Genomic DNA, 27,451 nt, shown 5'->3' with positions numbered 1-27,451 from the left:
GGAGAATTACAGACCAATATCCCTGATGAACACAGATGCAAAAATTCTCAACAAGATACTAGCCAATAGGATACGACAATACATTAAGAAGATTATTCACTATGACCAAGTGGGATTTATCCCCGGGATACAAGGCTGGTTCAACACTCATAAAGCAATCAATGTGATCGATCCTATCAGCAAGAGAAAAAACAAGAACCATAGGATCCTCTCAATAGATGCAGAGAAAGCATTTGACAAAATACAGCATCCATTCCTGATCAAAACTCTTGAGATTGTAGACATAAAGGGAACATTCCTCAGCATCTTAAAAGCCATCTACAAAAAGCCCCGAAAAGCAAATATCATTCTCAATGGGGAAACACTGGGAGCCTTTCCCCTAAGATCAGGAACAAGACAGGGATGTGCACTCTCACCACTGCTACTCAATGTATTACTAGATACTCTAGCCTCAGCAATCAGACTACAAAAGGAAATAAAAAGCATTCTGATTGCAAAGAAGAAGTCAAACTCTCCCTCTTCGCAGATGACATGATACTGTACATAGAAAACCCAAAAGACTCCACCCCAGGATTGCTAGAACTCATACAGCAATTCGGCAGTGTGGCAGAATTCAAAATCAATGCCCAGAAGTCAGTGGCATTTCTATACACTAACAATGAGACTGAAGAAAATGAAATTAAGGATTGAATCCCATTTACAATTGCACCCAAAAGGAGAAGATACTAGGAATAGACCTAACCAAAGAGGTAAAGGATCTATACCCTAAAAACTATAGAACACTTCTGAAAGAAATTGAGGAAGACACAAACAGATGGAAAAATATTCCATGCTCATGGATTGGAAGAATTAATATTGTGAAAATGTCAATGCTACCCAGGGCAATTTACACATTTATTTCAATACTTATAAAATACCATGGACTTTCTTCAGAGAGTTGGAACAAACCATCTTAAGATTTGTTTGGAATCAGAAAAGACCCTGAGCAGCCAGGGGAATATTAAAAAAGAAAACCATAGCTGGGGGCATCACAATGCCTGATTTCAGGTTGTACTACATAGCTGTGGTCCTCAAGACAGTGTAGTACTGGCACAAAAACAGACACATAGATCAATGGAACAGAATAGAGAACCCAGAAGTGGACCCTCAATTTTATGGTCAACTAATATTAGACAAAGCTGGAAAGACTATCCACTGGAAAAAAGTCTCTTCAATAAATGGTGCTGGGAAAATTGGACATCCACATGCAGAAGAATGAAACTAGACCACTCTCTTTCACCATACACAAAGATAAACTCAAAATGGATGAAAGATCTCAATGTGAGACAAGATTCCATCAAAATCCTAGAGGAGAACACAGTCAACACCCTTTTTGAAGTTGGCCACAGTAACTTCTTGCAAGATACATCCATGAAGGCAAGAGAATCAAAAGCAAAAATGAACTATTGGGACTTCATCAAGATAAGAAGCTTCTACACAGCAAAAGAAACAGTCCACAAAACTAAAAGACAGCCTACAGAATGGGAGAAGACATTTGAAAATTATCTATCAGATAAAGGGCTAATATCCAAAATCTATAAAGAACTTATTAAACTCAACAGCAAAGAAACAAACAATCCAATCGTGAAATGTACCAAAGACATGAACAGAAATCTTACAGAGGAAGACATAGACATGGCCAACATGCACATGAGAAAATGCTCTGCATCACTTGCCCTTAGGGCAATACAAATCAAAACCACGATGAGATACCACCTCACACCAGTGAGAATGGGGAAAATTAACAAGACAGGAAACCACAAATGTTGGAGGTGATGCAGAGAAAAGGGAACCCTCTTACACTGTTGGTGGGAATGTGAACTGGTGCAGCCACTCTGGAAAACTTTGTGGAGAAACTTTTTAAGTAGAAAATGACCCGTATTTTTACTTTTCTAATGGCAAATTCTCTTTAATTTGTGTTCACTGAAGTAAATAAAACAAAGAAACAATTAAAACAGTTATAGTATTTTAACATGAATTAAATATAGCCAGTGATGTATGTTGCATCCCTTAGCATCTATGGATGGATTCAAACTTCTGCTACAACACAATCATTTCTAAAACTGGTTTAAATAATTTTCCAATTTGCCTCAGTTTTCCAGACTGTGCAAGTAAAAATACTTGTATTTTTCTTGAATTAAGTTTGATAATGAGAGAAAAAGTGAATATAACCACTAAGTGAACCATGAGTAGTGTTTTTTTTTCCCCGTTCTGTCATCTGTGGCTTAAAACTTTAGGCTGCTTATCGAGTTCTAAGGACTTTTACTTAAACATTATGGATAAGAAATTTAAGAAAAGCAAAATATTACATTCATTCCATACTATGTTATAGTGAAAGAAAAATATTATACCAACTAAATAAACTACCGATTTAGCAATTCTAATATTCTTCATTATGCTGCTACTACCAATAATATCTGTCAAATTATTAAGCACTATCATTAAAAACTATGTACTAGGCATTACTCTGCAGTCATATTTGTCTGTCTTTTGTGTGCTCATGTTTGTCTGGATGTGTGTATCTTTACTATAACTCTAGAAGTAGGTGTTAAAAGGTAAATAAGGTGTTACTTCTAATTTGCAGATTAAGTATCTGAGATGTATAGAAGTTATATGACTTGCCAAGTATCAGGTGACTTGCCTAGATATAGTTGACAACAGGTTCAAAACTGGTTTACCTGATGTTAAAAGAATTGAAAACACCTGTGTTTCTTTGCCATACAGCTGCAGCAAATTATAGCCTTCATTATATAATGCAATAGATAGGTAAAGAGTATGAGCTGGACTGTTTCATCAGTTCCTAGAGACCTTTTCACTTTGACTTTAGAATGACACTAAGATAGAAGCAATCCTGATTGCCTTGACAAATGATCTAAAGCAAGGCCCCAAAGTCAAACTCTGGTGACACTCCTTGGAGGTCTATTTTGTGCCATTTGACTTAGAAGTCTATAAGGTGCTTTTGACCCATTAGTGTGGCCTAAACAGAGAAGTGCTGGCCCTGCTCTCGCCTGGACATGGCTGCTGATCTCTGCTCAGTTATGAATGGTAGTGAAACCCATATGGGTGCAAGTAAGCAAATAGTATAACAACATTACAGGAAGACATTTCTGTGACACTTGAATACATGAAAAAAAAGGCTTTAGCAAAGGAAGAAAGGTATCAGGGGTAGAATTTTTTTATTTGTTTGTTTTTAAGACCTGCTCTTCATTTGTGATTGCTCTAAATTAGATGTTTTCCTCTCTGGATCAACTTGTAAAACTCACTAATAGTTAATAAATGGTTACTAAAAGCCCAACACTTTTTTTTTTAAGAATCAATGACATATGTAAGTAAATATAAAGATGCAGGCAGTTCAGAAAATAATTCTACTATGGTTAAGAAAATAAAACATTTAATTTTAAATTAGAGAGCTACATGAGAACATCAGACTAGGATGTAAGAAATGTCACAATGAAGATGAGTAGAACAAAGGAAGTGTGATAACAGCTGTAACTGGGCACCTAACTCCTAACCTTGATATCTTCTAATCAATATGCTTAATTGCATAGTTTCTCTGGTATAAACCATTATACATCTTTTCTACTTCTGAATCACCAGTGATACCTTTATCTCCATTTTATTTTATTTTTTATTCTTTAGAATTTTATTTTTTTTAAGATTTTATTTATTTATTCATGAGAGACACAGAAGAGAGAGACAGAGACATAGGCAGAGAGAGAAAGCAGGCTCCATGCAAGGAGCCCGATGTGGGACATGATCCTGTGACTCCGGGATCATGCCCTGTTCCAAAGGCAGACGCTCAACCGCTGAGCCACCCAGGTGCCCCATCTCCATTTTATTTCACCTTTTTCAGTAAGTCTCCTTTTGTTTTATGTCAATGAAATGAGATTTAGAAAACAAAAGATCATTTGATACACCAATATTTACAGATTAAGAATATATATTCTATACCAGTATAGTCCAATGGAGATTATGTGAGCCACAAATGTGATCCCCATGTGTAATTTTTCTTTTTCTTTTTTTAAAGATTTTTATTTATTTAATTTAGAGTGAGAACGAGTGAGCAAGTGAGAAAGAACGCATGTGCACAGGTGGGGGGAGGGAGGGGAACTCTGCACTGTGTATGGAGCCCAGTGTAGGGCCCAATACCATAACCCCTGAGATCATGACCCTACCCAAAACCAAGAGTCCAAAGCTCAACCAACTGAACCACCCAGGCATCCCTAATTTTAAGTTTTCTTGTGGCAACATTTAATTTTTTTGTTTATTTTTTTAATTTTTTTTTAGTGGCAACATTTAAAAAGAAAAAAGTAGGTGAAAATAATTTTAGTCATGTTTTATTGACACCAGTATATCTAAAGTAATATCATTGCAATGTATAACATATAAAATATTAATGATATATTTTGGAATATTATTTTTGTACCAAAATTTCAAGATCCAGTGTATATTTTAGCCTATTTTAGTTACCTAACATCTCACCACATTTCAAGTGCTCAACAGCCATGTGGGGCTGGTGGCTACCTTACTTAGCTGCACAGCGATAGACTACATAGGCAAACAGGAATTCAACCTGTGTGACCTTGTGTAAGTTATGTTATGTTTCTCTTTTGGAAAATGGGGCAATAATAGCAACTACCTTATAAAATTTGGAATAAATGAAGTGAATTTGTATAAAGACTCAAACAGTGCTTGATAAATACATTTTTAGTGTTAGGATTCTTCATTATTGTCATTACTGTATACTATATAATATTATTTTGATGTATAGATTTCTATGTTTTAGCTATAACTATTATTATAATAAAAGTACAGTTTAAATAAATGAAATGGAATCCTTAACAAATCAGAACTATGATAAACTATTTCTTTAATACCTAAATCCATCTTTATTAAACAAGCAAAAGTGAGTGACCATAGTTTCAGGATATAATTGAACATTGACATTGCAAATATATTTGCATCACAGGTAGATGATTTACAATAATATTGATACCTAATTTCCTGGTATAGACATGGTATTAGCATGTTCATATTTTGAAAATGCTTTTTATTTCTGCACATCACATCATCTGTACTTTTCAACATGGGAACATAACGTGCTGTGAATCTTTCCCCAGAATTGACCCTGCTTAGGAAACTGGCAGTTACTTAGCAATCATCTTTGACTTAATGTTTCTACTTTGTTTTTAAATTTTAAGTAAGAATCATACCTATTTAATAGTTATGAATTGTCATAAATTTTCATGAATTACAGCAAATTATAAAGATGGGCTAAACCATTTTATTCATGTCCGAATATTTTCTCTTTACTACTTGAATGTTTAATTTTTGCCTATGTCAAATGGCATTTCTCTCAAGTGTATGATCTCAGATTTTAAAATATTTAAATCAATTATTGCCTTTGTCACCCTGAATGCAGTCAGTTCTGATTTATATATTGCTTATAAATCTTTGTTTCTGGTTATAGAGGCTGATAGCTTCATTTGTATTTCTTTGATGATACTAAATAATTAGCTTTAAAAATTGAATAGCTTTTGAAATGTTTGAATCATATAAAAATCTTACTTCGTAACATTGTGCAGTAACTATCAGGATAAGCATAGGCAGCTTCTTTATTTTTTTAAGATATATTTAATTTATAGAGGGAGGAAGACAGAAGAGAGAGAGAGAATGAATGAGCAGGGGGAGGGGCAGAGGAAGAGGAAGAGGGAGAAGGAGAAGGAGAGAATCCCAAGCAGACTCCCTGCTGAGCAGGGAGCCCAATGCCAGGCTCCATCCATCCCAGGGCCCTAAAATCATGACCTGAGCTGAAATTAAGAGTCAGACGCTTAACTGACTGAGCCACGCAGGTGTCCCACAGATTATTTCTTTTGAAATATCCTACCCAGATTATAAAAAATACTTTTGAATTTGAAATAGTTGATCTTAACTCTAAGTAAGGACATTGTTGCTCAGAATGCAATTTGTTCCATATGCTGAACATTTACTCTATTTACTCTTGTGAGTAGTTAATGTACAGAAAATGAGAATTCATGATAATGTAGGAATATCAAAAGAAAAAAATCAAGACTCCACATGGGTGGGAGTTACTACTGCATTCTCCATAAGCCATCCTGAGTGCTATCTCCTCCCATAAAAAGACAGAAAAAATAGACCTGTATGGAGGCAAGTGAGGATTCTATGGTAGTACCACAAAGATCCTATAATATTAAACATAAGGAATAGAATTCATTTAAACTGGCATCTTTGGCTTACAAATATACAGCCCAGGGGGATTAGGTGAATTGCCCAAGATTGGAGAGATAATAATGGCAGTTCCAAATCTGACATAACACTTTCATGCCTCTAACTATGCTCATTTTCATGGCTACTAAATGTTGAGGAAAATAAACTTTCCATATATTTTGGTACATAGATATGTTTCCCATACTTAAGGTACTTTATAATGTCTTCATTATTTTTCATTGTAGATATAATGCTTTTATCTTCAATTATATAAAAAATGAAAGTGGCAAGTTCAAATGAATTATTTGATTTAGAAAACCTGACCACAGTCCTTTCCTTTCAGACAGTTGTGTGCTGGTAAATGTTTAATGACTGGCTGAAGGTTAGAGTGGGAGTGGAGCCCTGATTTGTGGTATTTGCTGATTTCCACCATGACCTATTTCAAGCTATCAACATGAGAACCTCAACGAGAAATTAGGAGCTAAAACACATAATTGATGCTTGCAAGCTAGCACATGTTGGTTCAAGCACATCACTTCTTTGAAAGCATAAATGACAGCTCAAAATCTAATTCAGGGTCTTTTTATCTCACTTATGTCCTTATTTTCTGTTTATGTACATATACACACCCTCATACATACAGTCAAGACTCCTGGATTTCATGCTTCTATCTGTATTCTCTTTTAACCCAATATTCATTGCTTTGGTAATAGATACTATTTCTCCATGTATTGAAAGTATTGTCTTGAGTTACAGATGCTTTTTCATAGGAGCATGTAAACCTTAACATTATTCAGTGCCTTCAGGAAAAAAAAAAAAGAAAAGGAATTCTCCAAAAATACAAGCAACAAGACTTGGGCAAAATCCCAATGTCTTTGATTTTGACTTGAGACCCTAAATAATATGACATACTTCCTTTACGAACTCCTTTTTCATATCCCATACTCCAACTCACTCCTTCAAGGAATGAAATTATAAAAAAAAAACAATTTTGTTTAAAGTAGAAATCTTGAAAAATAAACCATAAACTTCCAGTGTAATGTTTCAAAAGAGAACGGAAACATCTTGTGTTCATTGCAATTTGTCTGGAACACAATTTACTTAGATTTTCTGTAGTACTCTTAGTCAGAAGTGATTAACTACCAATTTTAGAGCACTAACAATTGCTGTGTTAGTGTGTAATTAGCAAAAGGGAAGCATCTGTAGTGGGGAGGAAGCCACTCCTAGACTGTATACATTCAAGTTGTAACAAAGAACAAATCAAATTAGCATACTATTTATCTTCAGGGAAAATATAATTTCTGAATTGTTAGATAGTTCCAACTAATGGGATGTACAAGCAGTAAGTAACCTTTTGCATGTGTATTTCATTGCTGGTTTTTTACCAATAAATTCCAATGAAGAATGTTTGTGAGTTTTCCTGCTCTTTAAGCACAAAGGCAAACAGGTTGTGTTTGGGATGCTTAGATTATCACACCCTCAGTTTAATACGTTATGCTTTGCATTTGACATGTCATCTCTCACCCCAAAAATTGATTTTCTACCTTCACCAAATTCTCTTCTTCATTGGCTTTCCTGTATTCAAATGGAGATTATTCAAATAGAGATTATTTTATTATTTTATTTTATTTTATTTTATTTTTCAAATAGAGATTATTTTAAATGGTTTCTTAACACCTTCCTTTGCTGCCACTTTCACAGTTAAAATTATTCTATTATAAAAGTATAAAAAGATTTATAAATATTATTCTTTTTTAATGAGTTTATTTATTTATGAGATACACAGAGAGGCACAGACACAGAGGGAGAAGCAGGCTCCATGCAGGGAGCCCCATGTGGGACTTGATCCCAGGACTTCAGGACCACACCCTGGGCTGAGGGCAGGCGCTGAACCACTGAGCCACCCAGGGATCCCCTATGATTATTCTTAGCAACAGGCCTAATGTGAAAACCTGTTGTATTTATTGTATAAATTATAATGTGTGTGCTTGTAAAGACAGGTTTGTGAAATGCTCATGTAACTGCAGGAATTTAAAGGAAGCTGCTAGAGAGTTTATCCTTTAGCAGCTAATATTCACTGAAAATCATCTCATAGTATTTTATATCAGGAGGGTTAGGGAAGCCTGGGTGGCTCAGCAGTTTAGCGCCTGCCTTCGGCCCAGGGCATGATCCTGGAGTCTGGAGATCAAGTCCCACATTGAGCTGCAGCATGGACTCTGCCTATGTCTCTTCCACCCTCTCTCTGTCTGTCTCTCATGAATAAATAAAATCTTGTTTGTTTGTTTGTTTGTTTAAGAAGGGTTAATGAATAGTTTAAGTTAAACACAACCACTAACTTTCTGGAAGGCAGAAAAGGATAAAGGATACAATAGCCTCTCAGCTGGGGTTTAGGGAAATTGAAAACCTCTTCCTTTTTTACTGTTACTTTGATTTTTATTTGGAATGATTAATTTTCCTGTGGCTTAATGTAGATTGAGGATTAAATAGAGACTATGTTAACCTTGCTGAACTTGCTTCTCCAGTTTTCAAGCTAAACTTGTGGATGGGCTTCATAACTGCATTTGAAGCAGAATCCATCTTTTCATCTCAATAGGAAACTAAGGAAATACATTTTTCAGTTTTTGTTCTGCCAATTTTCAAAACAAGTTTCCTTTCTAAATTTAGATTGCAAAAATATTCAGTGTGCAACTCTCTTGTTAAACTAATTGGTCACCCTGCCACCCATTATTTTTGATATTTTAAACCAGTTAAAAAATAAATAAACCAGTTCTACGAGAGTTCAGGAGAAAATCAATATTTGAATCTTGTTTCTACCTCCAAAGTTTCAAAGGAAACTCACAAAAGTGCTTACATGGCAAGTTACAAAGTATTCTGGTAAAACATTAAAAATAATTATCTGATCCCTCCTTCCATTTCTCTCTTCTTCCTTCCTTTCCTTCTTCCTTCCCTCCTAGTTGATGTTTACTTTGTACCAAGAACTATGTTAGGCACAAACATGCAATACTTATACAATAAGAGACAGTGTCCATCAACAAGAAATTTAGAGTGTAGACAAGTAGCTATAGTCTATTTACTTCTAAGATTTTACAATAGGCAGAGTGGGACAAACTGCTCACTTAACCATGGAGCGGAGATGAATTTAAAATAACCATTAGAAATGACAAATACCCACCATTTGCTTCGATGTGGATGGAACTGGAGGGTATTATGCTGAGTGAAATAAGTCAATTGGAGAAAGACAAACATATGGTCTCATTCATTTGGGGAATATAAATAATAGTGAAAGGGAATAGAGGGGAAAGGAGAAGAAATGGGTAGGAAATATCAGAAAGGGAGACAGAACATGGAAGACTCCTAACTCTGGGAAATGAACTAGGGGTGGTGGAAGGGGAGGAGGGCAGGGGGCGGGGGTGACTGGGTGGCGGGCACTGAGGGGGGCACTTGACGGGATGAGCACTGGGTGTTATTCTGTATGTTGGCAAATTGAACACCAATAAAAAATAAATTTATTATTAAAAAATACATTCCTGGAATACCTAAAAGGATGAATCTGCTGTACAATATGCAGGAAATGTCTTGCTGCTCTGATAATGGAAAGAGTGTTAGAGTGAGGATCATCACTAGCTCTTTGAGGAGGTGGATGTTACAGTGCTCTCAGTATGCCCTATTTGATGGGGTTAAATTGCCAAAAGTGTTTAAGAACTTTAAATCTTCCATGGTTTTAATCTTGATAATTTTTTTTCTCAAAAAGAAGAAATAATAAAAAAGAAGAAATAATCAACAGGTTTTTACTGCTTAAGAGAGGCTTTAAATTGTATTTAACAATTATATATGGGAACACGTTAGTTGAATTTATCTTAGAAAAAGTTATCAGTGATGAAAACCTTTTAATTTTAGAGTACAAAGTTTTATTTCTATCTATGTTCTCCTGCCTTGAGAGGGTGTTATTTAACACAATATTTGCTATTGTTTAGTCTGCTAAGCCAGAAAATAGCATTTCCTCAAAACATAGAATAAATAACACCCAGAAAGAGAAAGTCCAAAGACAGTGAATACATCTACTGTGAGATTCTTTTACAGAAAGTATTTTCTAATAAGATAATTATAATAATATTAATATAAGAGTACTGGACTAGATAAAGGCATGATACAAAAAAAAGCAAAAACACAATAAATACATATACTTATTTCTCATTTATAAATACAATATCCTCATCTAAACTTTGAAAGTGTTTTTAAAGTTTTTTATTCCATTTCCCTTCCTATATTTTGGGATACATTTTGTGAAATCAAATATTAAACAGTGAACATTAGTGTGAGTATATGTTCATTTTCTCACAGTAAAACTACGGTTTTCCACATTGAGTGTATCAGGACATTTTCTAACCTTGAACTATACTGTGGGTTTAACCAGCAGGAATGTGTCCATCCATAATAGCATATCCTATTCTTTAAATTATTTTTTTAAAAATTTTATTTTTTATTTATGATAGGCACACAGTGAGAGAGAGAGACAGAGACATAGGCAGAGGGAGAAGCAGGCTCCATGCACTGGGAGCCTGACGTGGGACTCGATCCCGGGTCTCCAGGATCCCGCCCTGGGCCAAAGGCAGGCGCCAAACCGCTGCGCCACCCAGGGATGCCAGCATATCCTATTCTTACAGGCCTGTACGCAAATTGAATTTAAAGACAGCTTATGGATAAGCTTGTTTCTGTCCTGATTCATTTTCTACTGTCAATGTTTTGCTCATGGAACAAGCTCTGTGATTCAAGAACATGCCATATGATTTGAATTTTTTCCTACTGGCATTAGGAATTAATGCAGAAGCAAAAAGCCAGCAGCTTCAGCAGTAGGATGAATCCCTGCTTCAAAGAAAATGCAAGAAGAAGGGCAGCATTTCTGATGTTCCTCCTTCTGCAGGCTTGGTTTCCTCATCCTCAAACCACTCCATCAATTCTACCTCATGCTGAGAAGTCCTCCTGCTTCCCACTGCTCCCAATTCCTTTATAGCAAAGAAGATGAATCTTTGAATTACAGTCTGCTGACTGGCATCCTGTTGCTAAGGAAACTGAAAGGAATGTATCATATTTTATGGTAAAAATGCCTCCTACCCATCCTTGGAAAGCCATGCACAATGAGTTGAGACCCCATGTAGAACAGACCTAAGTTGACCTCCCACCTCTCCTTTCCTCTGCTCCCTTCTGGGGTCATTGTGAGATAACTAGTTGTCCTCAATAGTGGTCACTCTCTGGACATACACAGGGATTTTTGTGGTCTGACTTAAGATTCTGTGCATAGCTAAGGTTGGGAGAGTGGCCATCTATGGCCAGAAGAGAGGGCTCAGTCTATAATCAGGAATGGTAGGATGTGAACATCTAAATGTTCACTACTAAATTTCAGTACTCAGTCTAGGACTGGGATTAGGGTTTAGGTTGTTGTGAAGTACTTTTAGGGAGAGAAAAGAAGAAAATGAGTATTGCCAGTTGAATTACACTACAATAAAAATGATCTACCTCAAGAAAAAAAAAGGATTGCCCTTTTTGCAACCCTGCCTTTTTGTAGGATCAACTCAACATCAGTAGTGTCAAAGAGATTCTCACCTGAAATGGAAACCCACATTAGTTGTAGGCTATTAATTTCATTTTTCTCAGAAAATGGTAAAACATTCTAGTGGGAATCAAATGTACTCATGAGAGGATATTAAAAAGCAGACTATTGATTTTGCAAATTACATTGATTTTATTTTTTTCTATGGTTAAAGGCATAAGTTATAGGTATGGAGGAAAATACCATGTTTTTAGGAAAAGGTTCTCTCTTATGGGGAAGCGCAGAAGCTAGAGAGAAATAGGTCAATAATCTTGGCCAGCTGTGGGATTTGGCAATTTTGTTTACTTGAAGACAGTGAAGTTAAAGGATATTTTTGAGGAGTTAAATAATGAAAGTGATAATGTTTTTGACTTAGAACAGCTGAAAAAGGAATAAACAGCTCCAGGAATACACCTATAAAAACATTATCAAAGTAATTGTATGGTACAATATACCACTACTATATAAAATGAGAATCTATTTAAATTGGAAAATTCTGCTCAAAAATGTTCACACATTGGCTGTTTCTTTTCTCTCCTTGTGCATTATTTAATTATGGATGATTTTAGAGAAAAGAATTTCTAATTCCTCACAATTACTTGAATCAAATGATTTCAGTACCCATTTAGCAGATGATGAAACTGAAGCATAGAAAGGTTGAGTGTCTCAGAGTCACAGACCAAATTCACAGTCCATTGCTGGCCTGTCAAATTGTGCTGTCTTGTGGAAACCATGATTTAGGGAGAAAAATGACTTTTTGGAAAAGGGTGTTAATCTGTAACCAGGCTGCTGTGTCTCAGGATTTACTTGTTGCATTTGAATCTACCCAGATTTACCCGACTTCAAAATGAAAGTGAGGGACGGCAAAGAACTTTATGAGACCATCCAGTTAGTCCTAAGCATGTCCACTGCCACAACAGCGTTAAAGCTCTTCATGCCCATTTATTAAAATCTAGTAATTTATCCATGATCATGCCACAATCAACAACAAAAAAATTAGAATTCAGTTCTCTATTTCCTGGTGAACTGCTATGATCTATTCTTTGATGAAAATTGTCTTATTATTTCAAAGCACTAAGGAGATGTGGGGCAAAGTATTTTGTGGGCAGAGAAAATGCCTAAAAAATATTTTCCTGTCAAAGTAATGAATGCCGAAGAGAAAATAATGTGAAAAAAAATCTGTATGTAAACATGTATTGCGGTTGCCTAAGAAAAATTAGAATTGTGAAATTAAAATATAAAGCTTGAACTCTTCTTGAATTCTATCTTAGAAGTAAGGACTTCTTGGGATGTAAATTAAGCATGTGGTAAGAGATGGTTGTGAGAGTTGGTAATTCTTTTACTACTAGCATTCAGATGAGAATACTACTTTTCTAATATGTAAACTGTGGGGTGTATCTTTTATCATAGATTTTTCTGGAATTCAAAATGATCTCTGTGGAAATTTTAACTATTAATAACTAAGCATAGTAACAATACTCCCTTATATTTGTATAACACTTTAAAAATTTGTGGCAAAATACATATAACATAAAATATACCATCTTAACCATTTTTAAGTGTACAGTGCAGTAGTGTTAACTATATTCACATTGTCAACAGATTTCTAGAACTTTTTAATCTTGCAAAACTGAAACTCTATACTTTACGGAGCAATTTTCCATCCCCAACCCCCTGACTCCCACCGTGTCCCAGGCAAACACATTCCTATTTTCTATTTCTAGAAGTTTACTACTATTTATACCTCATATAAGTAGAATTATACAGTATGTGTCTTTTTGTGACTGCCTATTTCTTTTTCTTTTTTTTAAGATTTTATTTATTCATGAAGGACACACAGAGAGAGGCAGAGACATAGATAGGCAGAGGGAGGAACAGGCTCCCTGCAGAGAGCCTGATGTGGGACTCAATCCCTACACTTGGGATCACGCCCTGAGCCAAAGGCAGATGCTCAACCGTTGAACCACCCAGGTGTCCCTGTGACTGCCTTATTTCTTATAGCATAATGTCCTCAAGGTTCATCCATGTTGTAACATCTGTCCTTTTAAGTTGTATAGCACTTTTAACTTTTTTAACTTTTCAAACCAGTGTTCATATATATTGACTAATTACATACAATTATCAGGTGAGGATGATACTATGGCATTACGCACATAGTTTGTTCTTTTTTGGGTAATTTTCCATAGAATCAATCCAGAAACCTAATGCAACTTAAAATGTAAGCTAAAATTGACAGATAAAGTGGAAAGCTATGCATACTTTGAAGTTAATGGATTAGACCAGAAATGTAATGTGGTTCTAATAATCAGATTCACAGATTATTTAGCTTATATCTCTAATCTTAAAGTGAGAAAGCACATCTAAAATAGTCTTATAATTTGCCTAAGGTCACATGGCTCAATAATGGCAGAACTGGTGTTCTAGTTTCCTGTTGTATGACCAATTGCCTCAAATTTAACAACTCAAAACAACACCCATTTATTACCTCATAGTTCTATATATCAGAAATCTGGAGAGGCTTGAGTGAGTTCTCAGCCTTGGAAGGCTGAAATCAAGGTGATGACAGGCTGGGCTCAAAATCTGGAAGATTTGGGGAAGAGTCTACTCAGAAGCTCATTGAAGTTTTCGGCAGAATCTAGTTCAATTTTAGGATTTGCATACCTGTTTCTTTGCTTTAAGCCCAGGTTTGTGCTTGGCTCCTTGAAGCTACATGCATTTCTTGATGCATGGCTTTTTCAATCTTCAAGCCAACAATGGTATGTTCTCTGACTTCCTTTCTGTTTTAAAGGGTTTATATGATTGGATTAGATCCATATAGATAATCTCCTCTGATTAACTCACACTCAACTGGTTAGTTAACTTAATGAGATGTACAAAATCCCTTTGCCATGTAATTGTAGCAATCTCAGGTATGGTATATTCACAGCTCTAGTGATTAGGGCTGAAAATCTTGGGATGGAGAATTTTGGAATTCTGCCTAACACAACTGGAATTAGAACTCAGATTTAACTTCTAGAGCTTTCCACTGTACCACACTGAATATATATAAGATAGTTTAAATTAGTTTTATTTTAGTATGAGTCAGTAATATTTATCCATGCAAAATTGGAAAAAAAAATCAACAAGGAAACTAGCACCTGTGTTTATCAATTGAATGTGTGTTTCCAGGCTATATCCATAACCATAGAGACTAACACAGACAGGTTAATAGTGATAGCAATCTTAAAGATCTTGTTCAACTTCCTCAGCTCTCCTGAATTGTGATATTAAAGTCATGCTCCTACATTTTCTGATCAATATTAAAATTTGAAATATTAACTATTGAGATCCTTATTGGGTCTAAACAGACTGATAATGACCAATGTGACTTCATTTGCCAGACACGAAAAACAATATTTTGGTTATTTGAAATAGGTTCCCTAATGCTAATAGGTCCCACTAAAGTACCCTTTGTGATAACAATTTAAGAAAACCTGTAAATGATGATACAAAATTAAAGTCACTGGCCTTTCAGGAAAGCAGGAGCAGTTACAGCAGATTATACTGAAGCCTTCCTGAAGCAGTGGAACTTAACAAAGCATGTCTTCAGGAACTCTGATACCTTGAAAATGTTTCACAATGAAAGGGCTCTAGTGTCAAATACTATGCTTAGTAGACAGTGAATGAACTCTTCCAGCTGGAATAGAAGACTCATTTAAGAAGTAATTGGAGAAAGGGAAGAAATATGTATTGGGAGAGTTTGCCAGACTGAGGCATTTAGATTTTGTTTTGTATGCAGTCAGGAAGTATTGAAGGTTCTAGAGCAAAAGATGACATAATGAAAGAAATGTTTCACCAAAATTCATAGCACATATTATGTAGAATGGATTGGAACAATGAATCACACTGTTAAAAATAGCCTGGGCATGAAATAATGAGGGCCTGAATTAAGATGTTAGCAATAGATGGAGATGGAAATCTACAACACATATTATAATGGAGCAGAAATATTGGAGACTGAAAATGAAGGAAGAGGAAGAGGAAGAATCAAAATTACCCTCAAGTTTATGGTTTTGGCAACCAAGAGGAGAGCATGCTTGTACTGATGACCAAACAAGAAAAGGAAGGATTGGAGAGTAGGATTTCAGGAGGCATATATTGAATTTGAGATACTAGTGGAATGTATCAAATGTGAATGTTAACTTCTTATCCATTCTCTTGATATCAGAAGTTTTACACAGTGATTTTGAATTTAATACTCTTTGAATTTAAGAATGTCTTTATTTTAAAAACATTGTATCTGACAGTGATATGATAGAGTTTAGAAGTGGAAATGTTTATTTAATTTGATTTACTCTAAGATTTACTAAGGTGCATTGATTCCACTGAAGTTAATAGAAATTACATAAGCAGAACAAAAAGAGGCCACAAAAAAGAATTCAAGTCATGCACCAGCATTTCTGTTATACGATCTTTGTTAATTATTCTAAAATGTTCATTAGAATTCAGCCAATTTATGACAAAAAATAAACTTGTTTAAAGGTGCTAACAACCAGGCCTGGAGCACACTTAATTTCAAATAGGGAGCAGAGTCAAGTAAATGAAGTATAAAATAACTTCACAGTTACACTTTCTACCAAAATGAGTAGTCAACCCTTAAATTGTTTATTACATCAGATTTCTTTTTTATTGAAGGAAAAACAGAAACTCCACTAGCAAGGAAATGAAACATTATAATTTAAGATAATAGATATAAATAATTCAATTTATCACAATTATAAGATTAATGCATAAACATAGATTGCTCTACATGACCCTTGATATTATAATGTGTGACCCATTAACAAGTGGAGGTTGTCTTTTATCCCTTGAATTCCCTTATGCTTAATTTCCTTAACTTCCCTAACTCTAATGGAATGCTGGTGTTGATGATTTTATTATATCTGCATTTGAGTTTTAGATTGCCTGTAAGAACTGAAAAAGGCATACCTGAAATTATTAGTGTCAACTATACTAAAAAAACCTGAAAACATAAGTAAATGGTAGTAGAATATAAATGGTCTTGCTTCTGGTGTGTGTTTTTGTTCTTTGTATTGATAGCTCCTAGAGACATGATGAGCCACATTTTCAGTTCCCATGAAACAAGGGCCAATTGATGTTCAGCTTAACATAAGCATCATTTTATGAGAGTTACCATAATGACCAGGTTCTAGTTATCATCTTGAACAATTTCATTAAGATTAATGTTAATTGCCCATTTTTCATGGATGACTTTCTCCCAGTTGCTGAATTGGTTGCTTCTGCCTTTGATCTGGTTGGGAATACAATCCAGTGTGCTAGTTAGACAAATTATCAGTTTGCCAACGCTAAGAGAAGATGGATTCAGGTTGCTATAAAGTCAGAGTTTGTTTATCTTTGTAAACACTGAGAGGTCAGGTAGAGTTTAACTACCATTGGCATCCTTGAAATGTTGTAATAAATGTCAGGCCTAAGAGATTATTATTAATCCATGATGCAATTAAAAGTTTTACTGTTGTGGCAAAAGATTCTTCTTTAATTTAAAAAGCACATTGAAAGTCAGAACAGTACTCTCACAGTAAGGTAAACAACACCTTCAAAGCTAATGTCATTCTTGGCTTCTAATGTGAGTGAAGAAAATGATGCATTCAGAGATTATCCCAAGGGATTTTAAATATCAGTGATAGCTATGAAAAGTGAGTCCCAAGTCATTGTTAACAGGTAGCCAACTGCAGTGGTCTTACAAGTGGCTGCTAATGCCACTCTAACTGTCACTATATCTTCAGCAATTTGATCAATTTGTCCAGAATGTTACAAATATTTCTTTAAAAGTAGTAAGCCAAGCTTTCATTGAAGAGGATGATATGATTTGTGATTCCTCACTATATCATGTCCTGACCATACGATTGGTATTAAATTCCGAAGGTTCATGTCATCACTAACTAATTTATTAACAAGAGTTTTATTCTTTGAAAAACAAAATCACTCACATTACTCAGTTGCTTATTCCTTGATTCATATACAAATGACTGATAACATGAGATAAAAATAACTCCAATGGTGAAATTTCATAATCTTAATGAGCAAAGTATTAGCTACTTTACCTATTACAATATGGGATAGGTATATCATAGAATGTGTCATGTTTTATTGATACCAGAAGACCTACTGAATTTCCCTTGGAAGGAACCACTAACTCTACAAGGTTTATAAACTGTGAGGTAATGCTCTGAAGGTAATAAACTTCAACTGCAGAGATATGAAATACTGTAGATATATATTTCAAGTTGGTTTATTCTTTTACCTCAGGAAGCTGGCTTATTTTATTTCTTCTAAAGAAGTTTACAGGCATGCCTGAGTGTCTCAGTGGTTGAGCATCTGCCTTCAGCTCAGGGCATGATCCCCAGGTCCTGGGATCTAGTCCTGCATTGGACTCCCTGCAGAGAGCCTGCTTCTCCCTTTGCCTATGTCTCTGCCTCTCTCTTTGTGTCTCTCATTAATGAATAAATAAAATCTTTTTTAAAAAAAGAAGTTTACAGAATAAAGGGGGAAAACGCATATCAGGATAAATTATGTTAAAGAATGACCTGGAATTAGAGAAAATCTTGATTTTTTGGTATGATTTCCCTACAAACCACCTGTTAATTAGATGTAACCATCTAATGTTGATTCAATAAACTGAAGCTCTTAAAGATTTAGCTGAGCTATTCAATAGAAGTTTTGCTAACTTGTTGGGTTGTTTGCCTTATACCTTAACAACTTTTGTTGATAGTGTTCATGGGTGATACATCCACTGAACCATTTGGGTGGATTTTTTAAAAAGCTGTTTTATTAGGATCCCTGGGTGGCGCAGGGGTTTGGCGCCTGCCTTTGGCCCAGGGCGCGATCCTGGAGACCCAGGATCGAATCCCACGTCGGGTCCTGATGCATGGAGCCTGCTTATGTCTCTGCTTCTCTCTCTCTCTCTCTCTCTCTGTGACTATCATAAATAAATAAAAAAATTTAAAAAAAAACTTCAAAAAAAAAGCTGTTTTATTTTACAGAGTGCAAATAACTTTGTAATTAAACAGAAACCAATAATTGCCAACAAGCAATTATCATTCAATTAAAGAGTAATTTCATGCTTATTTGTTCCCTGTAAAATAAAACATTACTGAAATCAGTAACACAATCGATATTTCAGCAGAGATAGACTGCTGCACTGATGGACCTTTCAATCTACACTGATTAAATTGTCATCCAAATAACAGTTTTCTAGTTAAATCACCACATGTTTATTTGTCTTGATTAATATGTTAAATATATGCCTGATGCTAATGAAGCTCTTAAGGATAAGAAGTATAGCAGGATCATCTATTAAGAATGATGTTTTCCAACTTTCTACAGAGTCCTCCATAGTCTTACATCATATTGTTAGGCTTCTGTTCTTTGAAAAGAAATACAGGCATTAAGGAGGGCATAAGATGTGATGAGCACTGGGTGTTACATGCAACTGATGAATTACTGAGCACTACATCTGAAACTAATGATATACTCTATCTAAATGTACTAAAGAAAAAAATGCAGCAACTTTAGTACTAAGAGTGCCTTACTACAGAGAATCATTAGGTCTAAAAGTAAAAATAAAGCTATCTTCTATTAGTATGGAACTTTATTGATTATAAAGTTCTTTTACAAATTTGATTCTAATTGGAATGCCTGGGTGGCTCAGTGGTTTAGCGCCTGCGTTTGGCCCAGGGAGTGATCCTGGAGTCCCAGGATTGAGTCCCACATCAGGCTCCCTGCATGGAGCCTGCTTCTCCCTCTGCCTGTGTCTTTGCCTCTCTCTGTGTGTGTCTCACATGAATAAATAAATACAATCTTTTTTAAAAAGCCAAATTTGATTCTAATTAATTTTTTAAAGATTTATTTATTTATTCATTCAGAGAGAGAGGCAGAGACACGGGCAGAGGGAGAAGCAGGGAGCCCGACATGGGACTCGATCCCGGGTCTCCAGGATCACACCCTGGGCTGCAGCCAGTGCTAAACCGCTGCGCCACTGGGGCTGCCCCATTATAATTAATTTATTTTAGAGACCCAAGTATTCTTTACAAGAATAGAAACAAAGGCATCTGGATGTGATTTTTTCTCACTAATAAATTTAAACAAGTTTGGATATCACACAATCATACCTACTGAGGCACTAATCAAAATTTTAAACAAGTCAGACACACATCCGTATCACTAGACCATGAGCTCCTCAAAGATAGAAGATGTTCTAGCTATTCACACTATATCAGTGAACAAAGGGACCAAAACTATTGCCTTTGTCAAGCTTCCATTTTAACCTTTATAATCCTTATATATATCACCATGTATAACTCCAGGGACCTTTAGTTCTTGAGTGGTTCTTGAAGCTTGCAGGGTCTCTCAGAGGTAAGATAATGGCATTTACCCTTTTTTAAACTTGTGCATAGATTCAAGTGGGTCATATTTTGAAGCTCCTATAATTATTATGGAGTCCAAGACTTTAAAAATGATTACCTGATGACTAAATGATGCAACCAGCTTTCTATTCATGTAGTCAAGGAGAATAGAACAATTAAGGGATATTTGGAAAGTGTAGCAATAATGAAATATTTCCTATTAACCAAGTTAATTAACCATTTACTGAGCCTTACTGTATGCTAGATACCATGAGAACTGCTCAGGATGTAGTGACAAAACCAGAGATATATGCCACATTCATAGAGCATATATTCCTGTTGGGGAGACTCAATTAATCATGCCAACCAGTCAACTGAAAAGGATGTTAAGATGGAGAATATACATGCATATATATATTGGTGGGAAATTTTACCAATTTTTTTCAAATCTTGGAATTTAAGGTAGAACCACCTGAGAAACCTCTAATGCCTCTGAAACCTGAGTCACCTCACTGGAAAAGAGCTACTTCAAATTGTGAGATTGGCCAAGAAATTTGGAACAAAACTAGTTAAACCTTAAAGGTTTCAAAGTGCACTGTCAACAACTGGTTCATTATATGGAAATAGAAGGAGCCTCAGGCTGCTAAGTTCTGAAAAGTCAGTCTGAAAGTCATGGTGAGCATGAAAACAGCACTGAAATTTTTACATTGGAAAATTACAGTAATATGGTAGACTTTAAAGGTAGGAGGCTTGTGTTTTGATAAATGAAAAGACAAGCATTTAGCAAGTATAGATTTGTGAAGATTATTCAACTTCTAATGACTGGAAATACAAAGATGAATTGTTTAGTGACCTAGGGATCTTTTAGGGCATTTGAAGTAAATAGCTCTTTTGTCTTAACACTTCCTTAAAAGAGAAAGCCATAAAACCAGGTAAGGACAAACAGGATAATACTGAATTAAAGAAAGTAAGTTCTGAAAAAAAAAAAAAAAAAAGAAAGTAAGTTCTGGCTCAGAATGAAGTAGAAAGAAGGAGGGGAGACTCAGTTTATAAAATTAAAACTGCATAAGAAGCACAGAATCTTTCATGCTAGACTGATATACAATATTGATGTACAATGAAAGAAACACCAGCAGTTTATGAAAAATGAATTGGGCAATGGTACCTCTGTGTAGGGTTGCTAGACGTCTTCATTTAAAAAGCTGAGTTTGTCTTACATTGATGGAGCACTTTGCTACTGCAAAGTTGATAGAGTAAGGTTTAACTTAATTTTTTTGTGTATGAACCAAAAGTCATTTTTGGAAATGCTCTCTATCTGAACCTCATACATTTTTGTGGCTTGGGCTATTTAATATAGTATGTTCCAATAGTTTGTCAAAAGCCCTATTATTCAGCTTTTAAACTACATTTTTACTAAAAAGCAAGAAAAATATGTTAGATAGCATTAGAAAGTAATATTTGAGATATACTGGATGACTTGAGAATAACTTGATCCTAATGTTCAATGACTTGTAAGTCTCTTCAATGTGATGGCAGCTTCCAAATGATGTATTCAGTACACTGACTTTATTAGTCATGGAAGCCAGACACTGACCTTTTATTTTATTATTTTATGGATTAACATTTGCAACTGCAGTTCCTGAACTGCTCACACTAGGGTGAAGAATGTGCAAATGGAATAGATCAGGTTAATCTATAAGTTTAACCTTAACTCATCAGTTAAAAACACTAATAAATCTTTGAGTAAAGACAGCCTAGATAGCAAAAGTAGCAGGTTTTGTTAGTACAGCCACTCCAAGAGAGTGCACTGCTGGTTATGTAGCCTGGTTTAAATAATAAGTAGATTTTTTTTAATCTACTGAGAGTGGGGGTCCTTTGTTCTTTGTGGTCTCCTGGCAGCTGTGGTAATACTTAAAAAAATCGCATCTTATTCCCCATCTCTTTACCTTTCTGTACAGACTTAATCACTTCACATTCTATCCAATCTGAATTCTGTGAGTCACTATCTCAGATCTCAGTAGCATGTATTAATACTAGGGATCAAATATAGGTTTAAGGACAGGAGATAACTGGGTTTCTCACAACAAGTAAGCTGTATTGCAAAGTATCTGAGCTAAAAACTAGTCTTTTATGGCTTTAGTGTTTGCCATAACTAAGCTGGCAAATTTAGTAAAAAGAAAGGATTGGTCTTTTGGTAATCAATGAAAATAGTCTTTAAAATAAAATTCTATCACTCAGTAATTAAAGATTGAGGAGGGAAATGTAGCAAGTGAAGGTATTTCCAAAAAGAGTACATTTTTAACTTGATCTTTGTTTTTGTCTGTTTTTCAACAGTTCCAGGCCTGGCAGGCCTCCTAAACGTTCTTTGGGAGTGTTGCAGGACAATGCTCGCCTTTTGCCCCATTCAGTTTCTGGCCTTTTATCACCAGGACTTATCACTCCAACAGGTAATAAAATCCATCTGATGATCAGCCTTGTCTGTTCATGCTGTCCAGCATTAGAAATAAACTAATATTGATCTGTCTTGCCCTTCAGAGCTTTTCAAGCTGTACTAGAGGTTACATTATTGAATTTTTAAAGTATTCATGAAAACAGTTTTGTTACTCCAGTGACTCAGATCAAATAGACATGACTCTTTAAAAATTGTCATTTCCTTGCAGGAAATCCCTTTCAAGGCCTTATTGTATGTATATTTTTGTGTGCTGGGGACAGGGATGAGAAGTGCTAGCCAAACTAGCTTTGTCTCAAAGCCTTCTGTATAATGCAGCACATCTGCTTACTTATACATCCCAATAATATATATTTTTTCTTTGTTTTTAAGGGTTTTAATCATCTGTGGATCTTGTCCAGTTTTACTGTAGGTTAGAAAGTAGAAAGAAGATGTACCCTTGGTAGAGAAGCCTTATAATTTGAAAAGAAGAACATCCAAATGGTCATTATCTTAAATAATAATTCAGTGTTTATCAACACTGTGATAAACAGTACTCCCCTAAAAATAACAGTTTCATAATTTAGCATTGAACATTTTATTATCTATAAAAGAACATAAAAGTGCATGAAAGATTTAAAATAAGCTTAATATTTATCTAGCTGAAGCTTCAAAAATTATTAAAGTTATTATGTGGTAGAAAATTAAAAGGAATTTAATGACAATAAGATCTTTATACCTTTAGTCACACAAAATTTTATAAACCACCTATTGTATTTGGGTATTATGTCTAAGGTAATGAAAAATTATATGAGTAGCAGTTCTTGTCAACAGTAAAACTAAAGAGGACATGTAAAGTAATAATTGCATTAAAGTGTGATGCAGACCATAATATAAGTACATACCAGGTGCTATAAGATCACAGAGATGGAAGCAACTAAGTTGGTAAATTGGGTCATACACAGAGAGATGGAAACTTTGGAGCTATGTTTTGTAGACTGAGCAAAGGATAGAAGGAGAATCAGTGAAAAACACTCTAGGCAGAGAGAAGACTACAGAAAAACACTAATGAGAAAGAGCCTAGTATATTAGGGGGAATACCATTAAGTTCAAGAGACCAGAGCAGAGATCTCCCATTTGAGATAGGAGAGTCATAGACAATATGTTTAGAATAGAAAGGGTAGGGAAAAAGCAACTTGTGAAGCTAGCTTTTTATTTATCAGGTTTAGGGTTTTCTCTATAGATCAGTGGTTTCCAAAGTGTCTTTTTTTAAAAGATTTTATTTATTTATTCATGAGAGACACACAGAAAGAGAGAGGCAGAGAAAGAGGCAGAGGCAGAAGCAGGCTCCATGTAGGGAGCCTGACGGTGGGACTCCATCCCAGGTCTCCAGGATCACGCCCTGGGCTGAAGGTGGCGCTAAACCGCTGAGCCACCTGGGCTGCCCTGCTAAGTGTCTTTCAAGGACTTTCCTTACCTGCGGGCATGGAATTGGTAATTAATTCCATAATTCCCATTTCTGCTTCAGAATTGTATATACCTTAGTTCACATAGTATTTTGTTTAAAAAATTTTTTAAATGCTCTTTAGGGTGCCTGCGTGGCTCACTTGGTTAAGCATCTGCCTTCAACTCAGGTCATAATCGTGGGGTCCTGGGATTGAGCCCTGCACGGAATCCCTGCTTAACAGGGAGCCTGCTTCCCCCTATTCTCCTCTAACTGCTCTTGCCCCCTCTCTGTCTCTCTTTCTCTCATTCTCTATCTATAAGAAATAACTAAGAAATATTTTAAAAAATAAAAAAGCTGCTATAGATAAAAAGAAACACTGTTAAGGATTTGGGGGTTATAAAATGATTTTTTTAAGATTTGATTTATTCATGAGAGACAGAGGAGAGAGAGGCAGAGACACAGGCAGAGGGAGAAGCAGGCTCCATGCAGGGAGCCTGATGTGGGACTCGATCCCAAGTCTCCAGGATCATGCCCCAGGCTGAAGGCAGTGCTAAACCGCTGAGCCACTGGAGCTACCCTAGAAAATGATTTTTTACACTAAGTATCCAAAAACAAATTCTGATACAATAATAAAGTAGCCCTGTGCATATAAAAGAATGTTGAGAGCATAAAAGTGCTGGAAATATATCTTGGTACTCAATATATGATAATATATTTCTTATAAAATGCATTCACAGAGCCTAGAAATAGTACCATGTAAATAATCAGATCCATGTCCTGATTTTGAGAGAATGTTAGATGAAAGAAAAAAGAATTTAAAAACTGCCTTGAAGTTAATGTACTCTTTTGTTTTCATTTTTTAAAATATTTATTGGAGTTCAATTTGCCAACATATAGCATAACACCCAGTGCTCATCCCATCAAGTGCCCCCATCAGTGCCCATCACCTAGTCACCCCCAACCCCCAACCACCACCCTTTCTACCACCCCCTGTTCGTTTCCCAGAGTTAGGAGTCTCTCATGTTCTGTCTCCCTCTCTGATATTTCCCACTCATTCTTTCTCCTTTCCCCTTTATTCCCTTTCACTATTTTTTATATTCCGCAAATGAGTGAGACAATATAATGTTTGTCCTTCTCCAATTGATTTATTTCACTCAGCATAATACCCTCCAGTTCCATCCACATCGAAGCAAATGGTGGGTATTTGTCGTTTCTAATGGTTGAGTAATATTCCATTGTATACATATACCACATCTTCTTTATCCATTCATCTTTCGATGGACACTGAGGCTCCTTCCACAGTTTGACTATTGTGGACATTGATGCTATAAACATCGGGGTGCAGGTGTCCCGCTGTTTCGCTGCATCTGTATCTTTGGGGTAAATCCCCAGCAGTGCAATTGCTGGGTCATAGGGCAGATCTACTTTTAACTCTTTGAGGAACCTCCACACAGTTGTCCAGAGTGGCTGCACCAGTTCACATTCCCACCAACAGTGCAAGAGGGTTCCCCTTTCTCCACATCCTCTCCAACATTTGTTGTTTCCTGCCTTGTTAATTTTGGCCATTCTCCCTGGTGTGAGGTGGTATCTCATTGTAATTTTGATTTGTATTTCCCTGATGGCAAGTGATGCAGAGCATTTTCTCATGTGCTTGTTGACCATGTCTATGTCTTCCTCTGTGAGATTTCTGTTCATGTCTTTTGCCCATTTCATGATTGGATTGTTTGTTTCTTTGCTGTTGAGTTTAATAAGTTCTTTATAGATCTTGGATACTAGTCCTTTATCTGATATGTGATTTGCAAATATCTTCACCCATTCTGTAAGTTGTCTTTGAGTTTTGTTGACTGTTTCTTTTGCTGTGCAAAAGCTTCTTATCTTGATGAAGTCCCAATAGTTCATTTTTACTTTTGTTTCTCTTGCCTTCATGGATGAATCTTGCAAGAAGTTACTGTGGCCAAGTTCAAACAGGGTGTTGCCTGTGTTCTCCTCTAGGATTTTGATGGAATCTTGTCTCACATTGAGATCTTTCATCCATTTATCTTTGTGTATGGTGTAAGAGAATGGTCTAGTTTCATTCTTCTGCATGTGGATGTCCAATTTTCCCAGCACCTTTTATTGAAGAGACTGTCTTTCTTCCAGTGGATAGTCTTTCCTGCTTTGTCGAATATTAGTTGACTATAAAGTTGAGGGTCCACTTCTGGAGACTCTATTCTGTTCCATTGATCTATGTGTCTGTTTTTGTGCCAGTACCATACTGTCTTGATGACCACAGCTTTGTAGTACAACCTGAAATCTGGCATTGTGATGCCCCCACCTATGGTTTTCTTTTTTAATATTCCCCTGGCTATTCCGGGTCTTTTCTGATTCCACACAAATCTTAAAATAATTTGTTCTAACTCTCTGAAGAAAGTCCATGGTATTTTGATAGGGATTGCATTAAATGTGTACATTACCCTGGGTAACAATGACATTTTCACAATATTAATTCTGCCAATCCATGAGCATGGAATATTTTTCCATCTCTTTGTGTCTTCCTCAATCTCGTTCGGAAGTGTTCTCTAGTTTTTAGGGTAGAGATCCTTTACCTTTTGGTTAGGTTTATTCCTAGGTATCTTATGCTTTTGGATGCAATTGTAAATGGGATTAACTCCTTAATTTCTCTTTCTTCAGTCTCATTGTTAGTGTATAGAAATGTCACTGACTTCTGGGCATTGATTTCGTATCCTGCCACGCTGCCAAATTGCTGTATGAGTTCTAGCAATCTTGGAGTGGGGTCTTTTGGGTTTTCTCTGTACAGTATCATGTCATTGGCGAAGAGGGAGAGTTTGACTTCTTCTTTGCCCATTTGAATGCCTTTTATTTCTTTTTGTTGCCTGATTGCTGGGGCTAGGACTTCCAGTACTATGTTGAATAGCAGTGGTGAGAGTGGACATCCCTGTCTTGTTCCTGATCTTAGGGGAAGGCTCTTAGTGTTTCCCCATTGAGAATGATATTTGATGTGGGCTTTTTGTAGATGGCTTTTAAGATGCTGAGGAATGTTCCCTCTATCCCTACACTCTGAAGGGTTTTGATCAGGAATGGATGCTCTCTTTTGTCAAGTGCTTTCTCTGCATCTATTGAGACGATCCTATGGTTCTTGTTTTTTCCCTTGCTGATATGATCAATCACATTGATTGCTTTAGGAGTGTTGAACCATCCTTGCATCCTGGGGATAAATCCCACTTGGTCATGGTGGATAAATATTGTTGGATCCTATTGGCTAGTATCTTGTTGAGAATTTTTGCATCCATGTTCATCAGGGATATTGGTCTGTAATTCTC

At 35.8% G+C, this 27,451-nt stretch overlaps 1 protein-coding gene across 2 annotated transcripts in view; it reads left to right on the top strand.

The window, feature by feature from the left end:
- LOC140628026 (dachshund homolog 2-like) overlaps positions 1–27,451 on the top strand; it is a 536,985-nt gene that overhangs the window by 357,316 nt on the left and 152,218 nt on the right. For both annotated transcript variants that reach the window (XM_072816819.1, XM_072816818.1), the window contains exon 3: positions 22,591–22,703. In XM_072816819.1, the coding sequence (XP_072672920.1) occupies positions 22,591–22,703 (113 nt within the window). The remainder of the gene's footprint in view (positions 1–22,590; positions 22,704–27,451) is intronic.

The sequence above is a fragment of the Canis lupus genome, chromosome X (assembly GCF_048164855.1).
Source record: "Canis lupus baileyi chromosome X, mCanLup2.hap1, whole genome shotgun sequence".
Taxonomy (NCBI): Eukaryota; Metazoa; Chordata; class Mammalia; order Carnivora; family Canidae; genus Canis; species Canis lupus.
The sequence above is the reverse complement of the archived record's forward strand: the minus strand, read 5'-3'. Positions and strand labels throughout refer to the sequence as shown.